General features: G+C 50.1%; 1 protein-coding gene across 1 annotated transcript; it reads left to right on the forward strand.

Moving 5' to 3' along the window:
• The first annotated feature begins 2667 nt into the window (after positions 1–2667).
• Positions 2668–13098, forward strand: KMO (kynurenine 3-monooxygenase (kynurenine 3-hydroxylase)). The gene is made up of 15 exons (XM_009699656.1): positions 2668–2721; positions 3923–3992; positions 5584–5681; positions 6661–6750; positions 6999–7047; positions 7811–7898; positions 8552–8717; positions 9236–9307; positions 9834–9955; positions 11324–11471; positions 11946–12003; positions 12119–12201; positions 12480–12581; positions 12675–12734; positions 12931–13098. The coding sequence occupies exons 1-15, from the start codon at positions 2668–2670 to the stop codon at positions 13096–13098; spliced, it is 1428 nt and encodes a 475-aa protein (XP_009697958.1).
• The last annotated feature ends 1606 nt before the right edge of the window (positions 13099–14704 follow it).

Here is a 14704-nt window from a genome sequence, read left to right on the forward strand (position 1 = left end):
CCAAATGCAAGTTACCTGCATAGCAGAGAAAGATCCTGGCATTGGATTTTCCTGAAGACCAGCATTCTGCCCTCCCTGTGTGAGCTGGCTTTACGCACTGTTTGGATAAATAATTCTCAGTGGAGAAGAACAGAAAGAAATCTGCTCCTGCAGTCATCGAGTTTGAATGTAGAAGTGCAATGCCTACCCCCAGCCACTGCAGTCCATGTTTTCAGCCCCAGGCGGGTTCTGACTCTCAGTCTCTCCCAAATCTTATGTTTACAAAGCTACCCAAGGTTTTCTTCTCAAAGAGGTATTGGAAGGTGATTCAAGCAGCCTGGAATTGTGTATATCTGTTTCATTATTTCTCAACCTTTCTGTCATATAATCAGAGTTTAGGCTTGATTAAAAAAAAAAATAAAATCTCGAGATTCTTCCTTGGATATTGGCATGTCTTTTTCTTCAGCAACATAAATCAAACACTTTTCCCTTCTTTACTTTTCCCACTAATTTTCAGAGGGCAGGCTTTAATCTGAGCCCATGCTGTCCTGTTCTTTTTTTCATTTAGGACTCCTTGGAAGGTTCTCTCGGAGTTTTAATCAAGCAATACTGTTTCATGCCCTCAGCAGCCTGGCTGTGTTTAATACAGAAAGATAAACAATGAATTAGTAGCACTTTCTCAATGTCTTCCCACCTTCTCCTGTTTTTAAAGTGGGGAACATCTTTACGTGGGTTTTGCCTGACGCAGTTTGGGAGCGAATCTGATTAATATAACTCAGGGACCCAAATTTTGTTTGGAATGGTTACCCAAAAGAAAAGAGATTGCATGGGGCATAGATAGTCCCTGATAGGTAAAGTTCAGTCTGGTTTGCCAAGAACTATTGTCAGTAGCTAAGGAGATAGGTTTGGCAGCAAGAAGGTGTATCATCTTGGATCTAGACCAGCAACCCGGTCTAGTGGAAGCTGTCCCAGCCCATGGCAGGGAGGTTGGAACTGGGTGATATTTAAGGTCCCTTCCAACCAAACCGTTCTATGATCTTGGAAGAAAAAAACTTCCATACTGTGCCCCTTTTACTGCACCACACAGCGCTACTCACCAACGGGCCGGGTGCCTCCCCGCATCTCCATGCCTCCTGCCTCCGGAGCTGGTACACGGACCATGGCTGAGGGTCCTTGTACAGAAAGCAGTATTAGGAGACCAGCTTTAGTTACATGACCGTATGCTGTGTTATCCACAGGAGTCCATGAATTAATTGGTGTACTTTAAAGTGCTGCTATCAAATTGGTAAGCCAGGGTTGGGGAGTAATCTGTAAAGCCTAATGGATAAGTAGGCAAAGGGTGCTGTGAGTGGTATTTCCAAATAACAACTATCACTGCTGGAAGCTAATGGTGTGCTGCCTGTGCTCTGAAAACAATGGATAATTTATTTACTATGTAAAACTTACCTTGCTCTTTGGCCTCTCTGCTCTGTTTTCTTTGCTGGGTGTGTGAGTCAATCAGTGTGGATCAATTCACTACTACGAAGATCAGAGAAACCCACTGGAAGGTCTTCAGTGGCAACTCGTTCGTACGCAGTGCCAGGGCCCATGGGCACTAATAGCATTTAACAACCCCATCCAGCCCCATTTGAGACCCCCACCCTTCCCAAGGCCAGCAGTCCCATTTAAGCTTGGGCCTAGGGCTGCTTATGGCTCCTGTTGACCCTGTCTTGCGTATCCTCTCCTTGCATCGTACCACAGGTTGGGACCATGGCATGGCACTTGCTCCCCATCCTCTTGGGAGCAGGTGGCCCTTGCTGCACCAGGAACCAGGACATGCAATGGAGAATGGCACTGTGCTTGCGCAAGGATTTGGTCTCGCTTCTTTGAGACAAATCTGTTGGTTTGGGCTGTGCATTGCAGGTTTAGCAATAAATGGTAGTTAGTGTATGTTAATGTACGCATTTTCACTGTCTGCCGTTTAATTATTGTGTGTAGGCTGTAACTGGCTCCTCCCTTTTAAAAGCTTACTGTGTGCAGCATTGGCTCAGCAGAGCATTTCCTCCCAAGGATGGACATGTGAAATGGTGCACACAGAAGAGTCTCCTCACAGCCTCATCCAAGTCCTGGAAAGCTTCTGCAGATTAGGCATGGACCCTCTGCTCAGCATGACACCCCGAAACGCTCAAGCCACACACAGCTTCCTTGGGTGAAAGATGTCCTCACAGATGGGATCAGGTCCCTGGACAAGCAGTGTGGCTCACATCCCACGCTCAGGAGAGGCTCCAGGAGTTACTCCGCATCATCCCACCGGTTCCTCTGCAGTTGCAGCCCAGCAAAGCACTAGCAAAAACCTGGCAGATGCAAGTTTTCCTCCTGCTTTGTGTGCATTTAATTAGGAGGTCCTTGAAAACTGCAGACTTGCTGTACAATTTTCAAAAGAGGCCTTTCAATAAGGCCTGGCTGAATAATGCCACATTCACATCTCTTCACCTAAGACTCAGTGTGTCTAGCCACACAGCCAGGCTGATTCACCGACAGTCTCTGGGCTGGGAGTTAAACTTTAATATGAACCAGGGGAGAAGAACCTAGACGTGACTCAGCCACCCATGTCCTTCCCCTTCCCCTCCCCGCTGGCGAGGGCAGCGCAGCAGGACAGGGAGCGGGGATGTAGCCACAAGAATCAGCGACCCAGGGGCTGCCCCAGCAATGGATCCTGGTGACCCACGGGAGAAAAAAGTCGCCATTGTCGGTGGTGGTCTGGTAGGAAATGCAATTTAGCTGTTTGCTATGGATTTGGAGCTGTAAGAGCATTGCTTGGATGTGGAGTGAATGTTTTTCTTAAAATCATCCCTTCTTCAGATGATGGGATGTTATAGAGGAGTTGGTTGAGTTCCCACTGTGGGAGGCAGTGAGGCTCATTTGAGCAGCTAGGACTTTTTAAGAGGAGAAGGGCTCTTTCGCTTGAGTGAAAGCTTTGCTGCTGAGATATCCCAGAGACACAATGTGCGTCGTGGTTGGAACTTGCCTTGAACGGTATGTGCAAATAAATCCTGCCGCCGAGAGCCCTTTTCTCAGAGGAAGGGGTTTGGGAGGTGGAGCAATGGTGCCCACGTACACTAAATAACAGTCCTTGTTTGAGCGGCCAGATCCTCCTGTTCCTTGGCTGTTTCTGGCTTTAACCAAGTCACTAACATGAAATACTTTGTGAGGACTGAGACTTGGTAAACACTAGGCTAAGAGGAAATGTCTTCCTCTGCTCACTTTTGTTTGGAATGGTTTTCCTCCTTGCTCCTTGCAGAGTGGTCTGACTCTAAAGGACAGCATGGAGCATTGCAGCACCTGAATCTCTCTTTTGACTTTTTGGCCGTTAGCTTCTTGGTCCCTGTGCTGCTGGAATAGAGTGATGACACAAGAGTCTGTAGTTCTGACAGCAATTAATGATCAAAATTAAACAAGTAAAAGACAGCCATCCATTTAAATACTGAGCAGGACATATGTGTGCTGCCCTTTTTAAGGTAACATCTTGCTTTTGCCCAGGTCTACCTTCCCTCACTGTATTCCCAAAGGAACGCTGCAGCACCCTGAATTCTATCGAGAAAGATAAATACAGTCTGGAGAGGAGCAGGGAGCTTGCCTGTACCAGCTCCTGTCGTCTCCGGCTGAAGGGGTTAGCCCCGCTGCAATTAATCACTGCATGTAAACAAGCCCCGAACTTGGCATGACTTTATACGATGAGTTTTGATGGGTGACTTTTGTCTTGGAGGTTCCGCAGGCATATCAGGGGGGGCAGAGGACTTTTCTCCAGGAAGAAGTCCTCTAAAGCTCTTGATGAAAGAGTCCTCCTGTATCCGCTGAGCTGCGTTCCCTGACTGCTGCTTTCCCTTGATGCATCTCAGTAGTGATCTGTGATACAGCTACTAGTGAAACATTTCATCCACCATTCCTGATCCTTCTCTTGTAGGTGGGTGCATTAAATGCCTGTTTCTTTGCTAGACGAGGTTTCCATGTTGATGTTTATGAAGCCAGAGAAGGTAAGTTCAGCCTGAGCATTACTGCTTTATTAATACGTTTCTGTCCCTTTACTGGTAACAATTCTCGAAGCAGCAAAAGAGGAACTGTGTGAGCTCACTGAAACTGCAGAAAGAAAATGAAATCTGAAAGTGTGGCACTTTGGGCATATTCTTTTCACTGTTCCCTTTAGCTCCTGTGGTGTGAAGAAGCATTTCTTTGAAATACGTTGTTTTGTGTGGAGGGAACCCACCCTCCAGCTACTAAAATTATGCCCTTTTTTATGTTTGTGGCTTAAATATTGATTGAAATCCTCACCTTTGAAAGTTGATCTCTGCATGAAGAATTGTAGCATGGTGCTGTTGAACCAAGCTAGGTCAGAAGTTTGGAAGCAATGGCTGCTGTAAATGCTGTAGCATCTCTGTTAGGGTTAAAAGCATCGACTTGACTCATAACCACTGCCATCAGTGGTGAGCAGGGCTGGTGGCAAGAGGGGCAGAAGGAGAGATGGAATGCTTTCAGGAAGCCTCCAGCTCAACAGGGCACCTCAACAGAGAAATGATGATTTGGAGCCCAGGTGCTGGCTGAAAGGCACAGAAATCATTTACCTTCAACGTCTATCAGCTGACAGACAAATAGAATCTGGGCAGAGATGGCAAGCCAACCAGCGGATGAGAATTCCACCATGGAAGGTGAAACTCAACTTGAACGTGCAGTGAAGGCAAAGGAGAAGAAGTCCCATCTGACACGTGGTCTCCGTGGTAACTGTTCCTGCTTGGGCTGACATCGGGACGGGCAGTTCTGCTGCACAGCTCCCAGCTGCACCCATCCCAAGTCCTGCGCATAGCTCTGGGTCCCTGCCACAGAAACGAGGGATCACAGCAGCCAGCCCCAAGAGATGCCAGCAGCCTGCAGGTTCAGAGCAAAAGCAAACAGTTTTTCACCGTAGTTTAACTGTTAAACTCTTTGCTGGATGTTGTATATGCTAAAAGTTTCACAGGTTCAGAAAGCCTCTGGTTGCTCTCACCTATCTTCTGAGTTGGATGGATTTTACCATTCTACTCCAGGTTTTGGCCCATTGCTCATCCTGATATGCAGCCCTGAAAGCTATTAGCATGAGGCTTTTGCCACATGTGCTGGCCGGACAACCCAGGAAGCCTGAGTGAGGCCATTCAGAGAAGGATCAGGCCAGTGCCATCTGAACAATGATGGAGAAAGAGATCTGCCAGTGTCCCAAAAAGCATCAGTCTGTGGGTCTCAGCAGAAGCTGCCAAGCATTCATCGCTCGTCTCTCTCCACTTAGAGGGGAAACGGCTTAGTGACAATGTACCCTCTGGCACTATGGGGAGCCACCAGGGTCTGGTGTTCCCTTCGCAGCACTTGGCTGCAGCTGCTTCTTCCAGGCTAGAGATGATACGAAGTGACCCTCAAAGCTTCTCAGCTGCCTTCCAACAGCTGAACGTGTCTTTTGATGCCTGCCCTCTCTGCACACAGAGTGGGGGGATGGGGACTCCCCACTGCCTCACCTGCCGTCGCTCCAGGGATTTCAGGAGATGCTGCGTGCACCAGGCTGTGGTATCAGTGTCTCCATAACCAACTGCTCTTTCCATGCAGATATCCGTGTGGCCGGCTTTACCCGTGGCAGAAGCATTAACTTGGCCTTGTCCCACAGAGGACGCCAAGCCCTCCAAGCCGTGGGGATGGAAGAGCAGGTACCCTGGCAGCTTCTGTCAGTCAGTGGTGGGGTCTCTGTGGTTAAAGTGCTGTTGACTTCAGCTGGTGATGGATGGGCTCTCTCCTGCTCCCCAAGCATGCAGGGGCCACTGCAGAGGTAGCTCTGCTTTCACAAAGGTGGAGGTAGACCTCTCCCGCTGCACGCTCGCAGCCTGGCTCTCTGCTGCTTCATGGCACAGCTGCCAATGGGGATCTCCCCCAGCCTCGTGGCAGCACCCAAGCCCTGGCAGCTGGGCTCTGCTCGTGATAGAGGATGCTTCCCCAGAGACCAACGCTCAGACAACACCTTCCAGTGTTGACCTCCCTGCCGTGCTCTCCTCCCTCTTGGAGGGTGAGGGAAAATGGGGCAGGAGTAGATGGACTCCCAAAAGAGCTGTAGTACCAGCAGGATGTGATAAAGGAGCTGGTTTCCCCACTGACAAGCTTAGGTTTATATTTTCCCACAAAACCTTGAGCTTTAGGCTGACCCTTGAAATCTGTGCCACCGACTTCTCCACAGCACTTTGCTCAGAGCCCAGCACTCCTCTGCAGGGTGCTCCCTACTGTTTAACATCCAGCTGTTGGCAGTGGCGGGATGTCCTGGCCCCTGACTCCCTGCAGAAGAGCCCAGGCTTCAACAGCTCACATCCCAGCATCAGGATGTAATTTCACTGTCATCCCCTGCCCAGTCCAGCACCCTGGGACTTTTTGTATCCCTTCTATCCAAAAATAATTTTCCCCTGATTTTTATGAGAATGAGCGTGTGAGTAATCTCAGTAACATGTAGTGACTTGGCATTTAGAGCCCTGTAAAATTTTCCCCAGTAACCTGGATAACCACACAAAAATGTACGAGTAGAGAGCATCCCATTCTGCCTGGAGTGTGGTGCATGGTGGGGATGGCGCTTGGTAACTTGTGCCCTCCCCTCAACAACTCAGTTTTGGCCAGAAGGCTGGGTCGTGTTTCCTTCTGTTTCAGATTGTGTCCAAAGGCATTCCTATGCGGGCAAGGAGGATACACACGCCTTCAGGGAAGAAGTACTCTATCCCCTATGGGAAGAAGAACCAGGTACTGGTCTTGTGCTGCCACTGCAGAGATGTTTTGAAGAGCATGAGGGGTCTTTGATGGTGTTTGTAGCTCTGTGTGATGGACAGCCTGGGGCTCACACTCTTAGAAAGGATGCTGTGAGCAGGAAGGGGATTGCGTGAGCCCCCCGGTTTTGGGAGGGCTGTTTGGAGAGGGTGCTGTTTCTTGTCTGGTCATGCAGAGCATCCTTCAGCAACGCCTCCTGAACCCCGTGTTTGTTTGCCTTGCAGTACATTCTCTCTGTGGACAGAGCAAACTTAAACAGAGAGCTGCTAACAGGTAGGCTGCCAGGTCTGTTTGCAAACAACTTTACACCCTCTTCACTGAGAATTTAGGGTTTGCCCCATGAACAGCAGACTTTGGGCCCCAGGCTGCTTTTATCCATGAGTTCCGCATAACCTGGTTCTCAGAAAGGGCAAACGTGAACTAGCTGAGTTTTTAAGAAGAAAATCTGTGCTGTTTCCCTGCTGCTTGTCTGACGCAAAAGGATATTCAAACAAGTTCCACTGAGGCCTTTTGGTGCGTGCAGCTCTCCTGCGTTCACCCTCAAGTAGGATCTGCCTCTGCTCCCCTGCTCCTGGCACTGATGTCAGAACTTCACCAGCCAAAGCAGGAGATACCTCCTCAGCCTTTCCACAGCTCCTGGCATTTTCCACAACCCCTGATTGTACAGAGACAAATAGAAATCAGAGCACTGTGGCAAAGTGTGTAATCAGGCCAGGCCAAATTTCCCCAAATTTCCAGTTGACTGCAGGCACCTCATCCCATCCTGAAATACAATGTAGTGATGGTGGAAACAGGTCAATGACTCATGTCATTGTGGAGAAGAAAGCAATCTTTGCAGCATTCCTTGCACTTTTTAAATAGTTTTCACCAGAGTTGACCAAACACAGTCCTAGTGTGCCCTGCCCGCTGACCATCACTCAACACAGCAATCTTATTTGCTGTAATGGCAAAAGTCTCTATAATTTAGGGATCCCTTGGAAATATCTTTGGGGTCACAGTACAAGCCTCTACATTTAGTTGTCTTTTCTTTTCACAGCTGCTGAGAAGTACTCCAACACTAAACTGTACTTTGGACACAAGATCCTGGGGTGCAACGCAGAGTTGGGGAAGTTAACGATAAAAAGGTAACCTCTGTGCAAACCTGAGATCAAGTTCTGTGTTCGGTCAGTTTTTGCTTAATCATTCATAAAACATCAAACAATTGAGCAATCTCAGTTTGAAACTAGTGTGTTATTACTGAGCGGGCAAAGCTCAGTGTCAGCTATGGAAAGGAGAGGCATCAAAGCAGCATTCCTGGGGAGACTGAAAAAAATTTAAGCAACTTGCTAACCCCCTAGCAGCCTGGCAGTAGGCTAGGCATACCGCTTGCTGACCTGTGCAGGGAATAAACGTGCCAGTAGTGCTGGTTTTCAGGGACAGATTGCTCATCGGGGCAGGGGGCAGCTAACGACCTTGTTTCATAGTTGTGTTAAGTTCTGGTCATGCACCCTGTCCACCTAGGGATGCAGGCTCTACAAAATAGCAGCATTATCCCAACAGTGCCTGTTGCATTCTTGGGTACATCTGGCAGAGTTATGCTTCTGATAACCTATAGGATAATTATTTATCCTAACACTGAGCTTCCCAGTCAGTGAAAGCCAATCTTCCCTCACCCTAGAAGATTAATAACACTGCAGATGACCTCGTATTTTGCAAAAGGCAGATCCAATGTGCACAGTGGTGCTGAGTTGGTCTGGAGTTACAGCAGGATTGATCCAAGGGACTCTCTTGCTTTCAGATCTGACCAGTGGCCTTTGGAAGTCACCTATGATCTCATTGTGGGATGCGATGGAGCTTTCTCAACAGTCAGAAAGCAGTTCATGAGGCAAACGCGCTTTAACTACAGTCACGAGTACATTCCTCACGGCTATATGGAGCTGACCATCCCTCCCAAGGATGGAGACGTAAGTGAGCCTGTCCCAGGGGCTACTACCACCTTTGCAGGTGGGACACGGGGCTCCCCTCTCATGGTGGCTCTGCTATAGCAGCTCTAGAGAAACTAATTTCTCACCTGGGGCTCAGCCAAGGGATTAAAACTTTCCTAGGAGAAGGCAGAGGCATCTCTTCCAGTGGTCGGGCCAATGTCTTGGTACCTGGGTGCAAAAATCCTAGAGAGCCTGCCCTGGAGTGGTGGGGTTAACCCTAGCTCTGAGAGGTCCTAGGGATACAAGAACGTGTCTGTGAGGACATCTGTGATTGCAAACTAGCAGATTTTTGTCAATTTTCCTACCCTTCCCTCTTGCCCTTCCTCTGTGTCTCCCTGAAGCAGCAGGTATCAGAAAGGGGCCCTGGGGTCAATTGTGTCTTCTCATGGTACAAAGGATGGAAACTGGTGTGCTGGTGTGGAGGGGAACCAGGGGCTGGGCTGGGGAAGCTCAGCAGGGCAGGGCAGGGACACAAGGCAATTTTCCTTCTCTTTCAGTTTGCCATGGAACCAAACTATCTCCATATCTGGCCAAGAAACACCTTCATGATGATTGCACTGCCCAACATGGTAATAATCCCTTGGGGCATGGGATGGAGCTTGTGAGGATGAACTGGCTGTGGTGGTAGGCACGTGGCAGGGGCTGGGAGGGCCAACAAGGTTCCAGGATGGACATCCAGCCTGTGCCAGGTCTCCTACAGCCTGGGTGGGGTGCAGGACGGGACCCCCAGAGCCAGCCCTGCCTCACAACGCTAAGCAGGTACCTGTGCCACCTCTCTCTGCCCACGCATCCAAGCCTACCCGAACTCCCTGAAAACAAGCTCTCTGCAGCTGGATGTTATAAACTAGACATGGGCATACCAGGGCAGCATGCCAGGCCCATGCCGGCAGATCGCACGCTGCCCATTTCTGCTTCCCCTTTGTCTGCTCCCAGCATGTGCAAGCCCTCCATGGGAAACAGGGTGGCTGGGTGCTTGTCCCCGCTGCTCAGGCAGGTCGCTGCAATTGCCAGGCTGGGCACTGAGCTGCTGCTTCAGGTGCCAGATACTCTCTCTGGGGTCTGGGTTTCTTTCTGACCTTCCTCCCCGGCTGGCAGGACAAGTCCTTCACCTGCACACTCTTCATGCCCTTTGAGGAATTTGAGAAGCTCACAACAGGCGAGCAAGTGCTGGGTTTTTTCCAGACCTACTTCCCAGATGCCATCCCCCTCATCGGAGAGTAAGTGTTCCCGTCTGTCCTTCTAGCTCATCAACACTGTGCCACGAATCCAGGGAACACATCCCCACCCACCACCAGGTCCTGGCGATGGAGACTCTGCTGAAGCTGGTGGGCCAAGGGGTTGTGAACGCTGTTGGGGTAGATCCGCATGGCCTGTAGGTCTGAAGGAGCGGGAAGCAAACAGATGGAAGTCTGCATTGTGTCCATGCTGGAATGGCAGGCTCTGTAGCAGGATGCAGACCCATCTCAAGGCAGTTTCTGATGGACTTGGACCGAAGCACCACTCTGTCACTTGGAGGCACAGCCCAGGCTCTCCCACTGCAGAAGAAAAAAGCAGATCACCTCCCACTGCTTTTGTATTGCTGTTAAAGGTTTTGAACTCAAGAGACACATTAGCTGTTCATAAGCCATGGTTTTTTGACATTAGGGGTGTATGAGCAAAGAGACCCCGCTAGAGTGAAGCTAAGGGTTGCACGCTGAAACCTGCTGTTCAGATAGTTCGGTTGCGCAAGAGTTGAGGTTTTAGCTAACAAACCGAGACAAGCCGGGCTTGGCAAAAAAAAAAAAAAAACCAAAAAAAAACCCAAACCGAGAGTGCTGGCTAAACAAAGACTGGCACTTTTTGATTGTATGGCTAAAACAAGTATCAGGGCTGGAAACGCAGGAGCAGGCAGCTCCCAGTGGCATGCTAATCCCTGGGCAGTGGGGATCCTCTCGCTGCTGGGCAAACGGTACAAGGGCAGCAGGACGGGCCAGAGCATCCCACTCTGCCTGGGGGCCCTGGTGGCAGTGGGGACTGGGACCAACCTTTCCAGCATGTCCTGATGGCAGGGGCTCTGTTCAACGTGTCCTCATTTTCCTGGAAAGAGGGAAGCCTCTCCAGCCTGTGGGAGCTCCAGCCCAGGCTATTCAGGCTTCTGCTTTGCAACATAGTTATCTATTATGGGCTTTTTTTGGTTGATAGGAAGGGTCTCAGCTGCATTAGCCAGTTTCCTTTCCTCTTAAGGAGACTATATCACAGGACTTCATATAAACTTAGAAACTCAGATATCCTCTGGTGTATCCTTCCTGCAGTGACCAACACCCACCACTGCTCACGATAAGAGGACTGAGATGTCGATGACACTCACGGTCAAGTTGTGTGCAGAGCTTAAGACCTGCAAACAAAATATTTGGCCCATAGGGGAAAGTTAATGAAACAAGTTTTCTGGCTTCCACGTTTTTCCCAGCACAAACAGCCTAGTGAATAGGCTTGGGTTTTGCATCCCAACACTGACAGTGCCCGCGGCCCTGGCTTGGATGTGACATGACTTGTTCTTCTTGTCTCTTGTGGTCCCACAAGTGAAATGTCTGTTGTTTTGCCTGAAGGCGAGAGCTGAAGCACAACTACTTTTTGCTGCCAGCCCAGGCCATGATATCTGTGAAGTGCTCTTCCTACCACCTTGCTTCCCGCTGTGTGCTGATGGGAGATTCCGCACATGCCGTTGTGCCCTTCTACGGACAAGGCATGAATGCAGTAAGTTCACGGCTGGCCTTGGGCTGTGTCATTTGGGTCCCCACTCTTTTCACCCAGAAATGCCTGGTTTTAGAGTGTAGCTCCATAGAGTTCATGGGCTGGCCTGTCCCACAGCCTGATGTCCTGCATCGGCAGGTGTTGAACTCCCCTCGGGCACCTCGCTACTTGCTAGGACCGGGCTGTTCTCTGAGGAGGAGATGGGACAGGACAGTGGTGCGACCTTCCCATGGGACAGGGAAGGGACTGCATGGGAGGGGGAGCCAGCAGGACAGTCCCAACCTGCCAGGAAAGGCAACCCCCTGGCTTTCTCTGCAAGACCCCTGGCAGAGTGGCCTGGAGTAATACTCATGCTCTGAAGCTGTGGTCAGTGGGACCCTGCATGTGCGAACAGCTATACCAGCTAAGCATCTGTGAGAGCAATTCTCGTGAATGCGTTGTTCCTTCTGCATGTTTACCCTCTAATTTTCCTTCCAGGGCTTTGAGGATTGTCTGGTCTTTGATGAATTAATGGACCAGTTCCACAATGACCTTGGTGAGTGAGGTGGCCAGGGAGGAGCGAAAGCAGAGGAGGATCCCTCCTCTGCAGCTGAAGGCAGCTGGATACCCTGCTGAGGATCTGCATGTGAGCTGCTTCTTTCTTCTCCCAGGTGCCTGCCTCCCTGAGTTCTCCAGGCTGAGGGTGCCAGATGACCACGCAATCTCAGATTTAGCCATGTACAACTACATAGAGGTAGGTGAGCCACATGCAGACCTGTGGTCCCATGGGCTGTGCACAAAGTGGCACTCTGCTAGGACGCACACAGCAGTCAGGGTCTCTGGCAAGACCCTGGTTGGGCTCTCGCCCAGGCAGACTTTAGCCTAAGAGCTGGGCTCCTTGGGAATGCCGTTGGGGCTGGAGAGGCTCTGATCCCTGTGGTGACTCCCAGGACAGGCAGTGGGAGAGCTAACAAAATGCAGGGGAACTCTACCAAGATGCCCTGCAAAGGGGTGATTGTTGCTCTGTCACAGATGCGCAAGCATGTGAATTCAACGTGGTTCATTTTCCGGAAGCACGTAGACAACTTCCTCCACACTCTCATGCCTTCCACCATCGTCCCATTGTACACCATGGTAAGGCCAGCACCTCGGTCCCCACTGCCTGAGCTGCTGCGAGCTCCTCCTGGCTGGCTTTCAGGTAGTGATGTGCTCCTGCAACCCTCCCAGGTAACCTTCACCAGAATTCGCTACCATGAGGCACTTCGGCGCTGGAAATGGCAGAAAAAGGTTGGTCAGTGGTGGTGCCCATCCTCCCCGTGCCACGATACTCGTGAGCATCTTGCACACCAGCACCGTGCATTTGCAGGGGGGGAGCTTTGGTGGTTGGATATTGCTAGGCGGGTGTGAGCGTGAAGACTTCGCTTGGTGCCACAGGGTAGGAGCAAACCTCTGATGATGCTGAGGTTTCTTTTTGCACTTGCAGATAATTAATAGAGGGCTCTTTGTCATGGGCGCAGCAGGACTTGGTGGCACCTACCTGCTCATAAAGCGGCTGGCACGAGACTTAGACTTCTGCATGGAAAACTTTTGGGGCTGGTGCCATTATCTGAAGAATATTGGAAATTTTCCCTTTGGCACACAAGTGGCTTAAATGTAAGGGGAGCTCCTGGTTGTAATAAAAGTGAAGGCATGGGCTGTTGGTTCAGCTGGGTGACATTGTTTCTCTTGGGATGTGATCTGGCAGCTCCTGCAGCCCCTCTACCTCCTGCACCCTCGGGAGCGGTGGTGGTCCCTCTTCCCAGGTGAGAGGAGCCGATCAGGGCACAGAGTGCCCAGGCAGCCTCTGCAGGGGCTTGGGCGTATCTCTGCCTCACCTCAGCAGCCTTCTCTTGACTGAGGCGGTGTGTCATGGGCTGGGTGCGGGTTTTGTGTGCAGTAATGGGGGGAGCGTGTGCCCTCCCAGCCAGGAGGACGGTCACTTGAACTGGTGAGGGTGTCCCAGCCTGAGCTGCTGACTTCTGCTCTTACCAAAATCAAGTCAACATCTTGACTTGAAAATCAGCCAGCTTCCTCCTCACCCCAAGTCAAAGAAAATGTGGTTCAGTTATTCTTGGTAGAAATGAAACAACTTTAAGAAAGGATGTCCCAGGGCAGTGCTTGAAGCCTGGAGAAAGGGCCATTCCACAGGTGACTGAGAAATACTTCTGACTTTTGCAAGTAGCTCTCTACAGAGGGATCACCAAGCCTTTGGGCTAAAGGAAGACCAGGGGCCTGAAGGACCCTCCTAGCTCACTGTTTTCGCTCTGGGCTTTTGCATGTGCCCCAGCACATACTTCTATCTAATGCAATTATGGATCATATTTCTTTTTGAAAAAGTCTGGATCCCTCATCGATTTTCTCTAATTGTCCTCTGAAGCATGTATGCGGTTGTACTTGTACTGCACACGCTACACGAGCAGTAAGACCTGCAGCTACTGATGGGGGAGATACAGTCTCTTCATGTCCAGGGAACACCAGCCTCTGCCTGGGTCTCTGGCAATGGGCATTGCATCCAAGACCCAGAGCCCTAACGGGTGCCTCTGGTGTCTTTGTGCAGCCAGGTGCAGGGCGCAGGGCACCTACATGGAACTGGAGGTCCTTGAGCCAAAAATAGCTGCAGGTTGGGATAGTACTGTGGGGACTATCAGACATACCTTCTTATCTTGCCCTAGACCCTCACAGTCACTGTTGAAGAACAGCAAAATGGCGCAAATTAACCCCATATCTGACATGGTACAGCCACTCTTGTTTAAGGAGGTTTACATATAGCTGCCAGCAGATGGGCAGGGACAAGAACTGGTTTGCATCATTTAGTGAGTCAGTTTTGGCTTGCAGGGGAGCACCTTTCAGGACATAGATGGCAAATTAGTGTAGAAGACAATTTGTTTCTCTGGCCAGCATCTTTCCCAGGCACTGCATCTCTGTGAGATGCTAGCAGCAATGACAGGATATTTTCTCTGATGAACGCTTCAGCTGCTGCCCTTGCAACCGATTCTCAGCAGGACTGATGTATTTACTCTCTATATTATTTTTTATTAATGTTAAACCTTTCAGAGAGCAAATGAAGATGTGACATAATAGAGCTATACACAAATTATTCCCAACCTTAAAGCAAATGTGGAATTGTACCGCTATTTCACAGGAATGACTCCACAAGGTGAGAGCAATTAGCTGCTGTGCATGGTTTGAAAAAGTGCTGAGGTAGCAATGCTCCGGGT

Source organism: Cariama cristata, unplaced genomic scaffold (assembly GCF_000690535.1).
Source record: "Cariama cristata isolate BGI_N322 unplaced genomic scaffold, ASM69053v1 scaffold21034, whole genome shotgun sequence".
Lineage (NCBI taxonomy): Eukaryota > Metazoa > Chordata > Aves > Cariamiformes > Cariamidae > Cariama > Cariama cristata.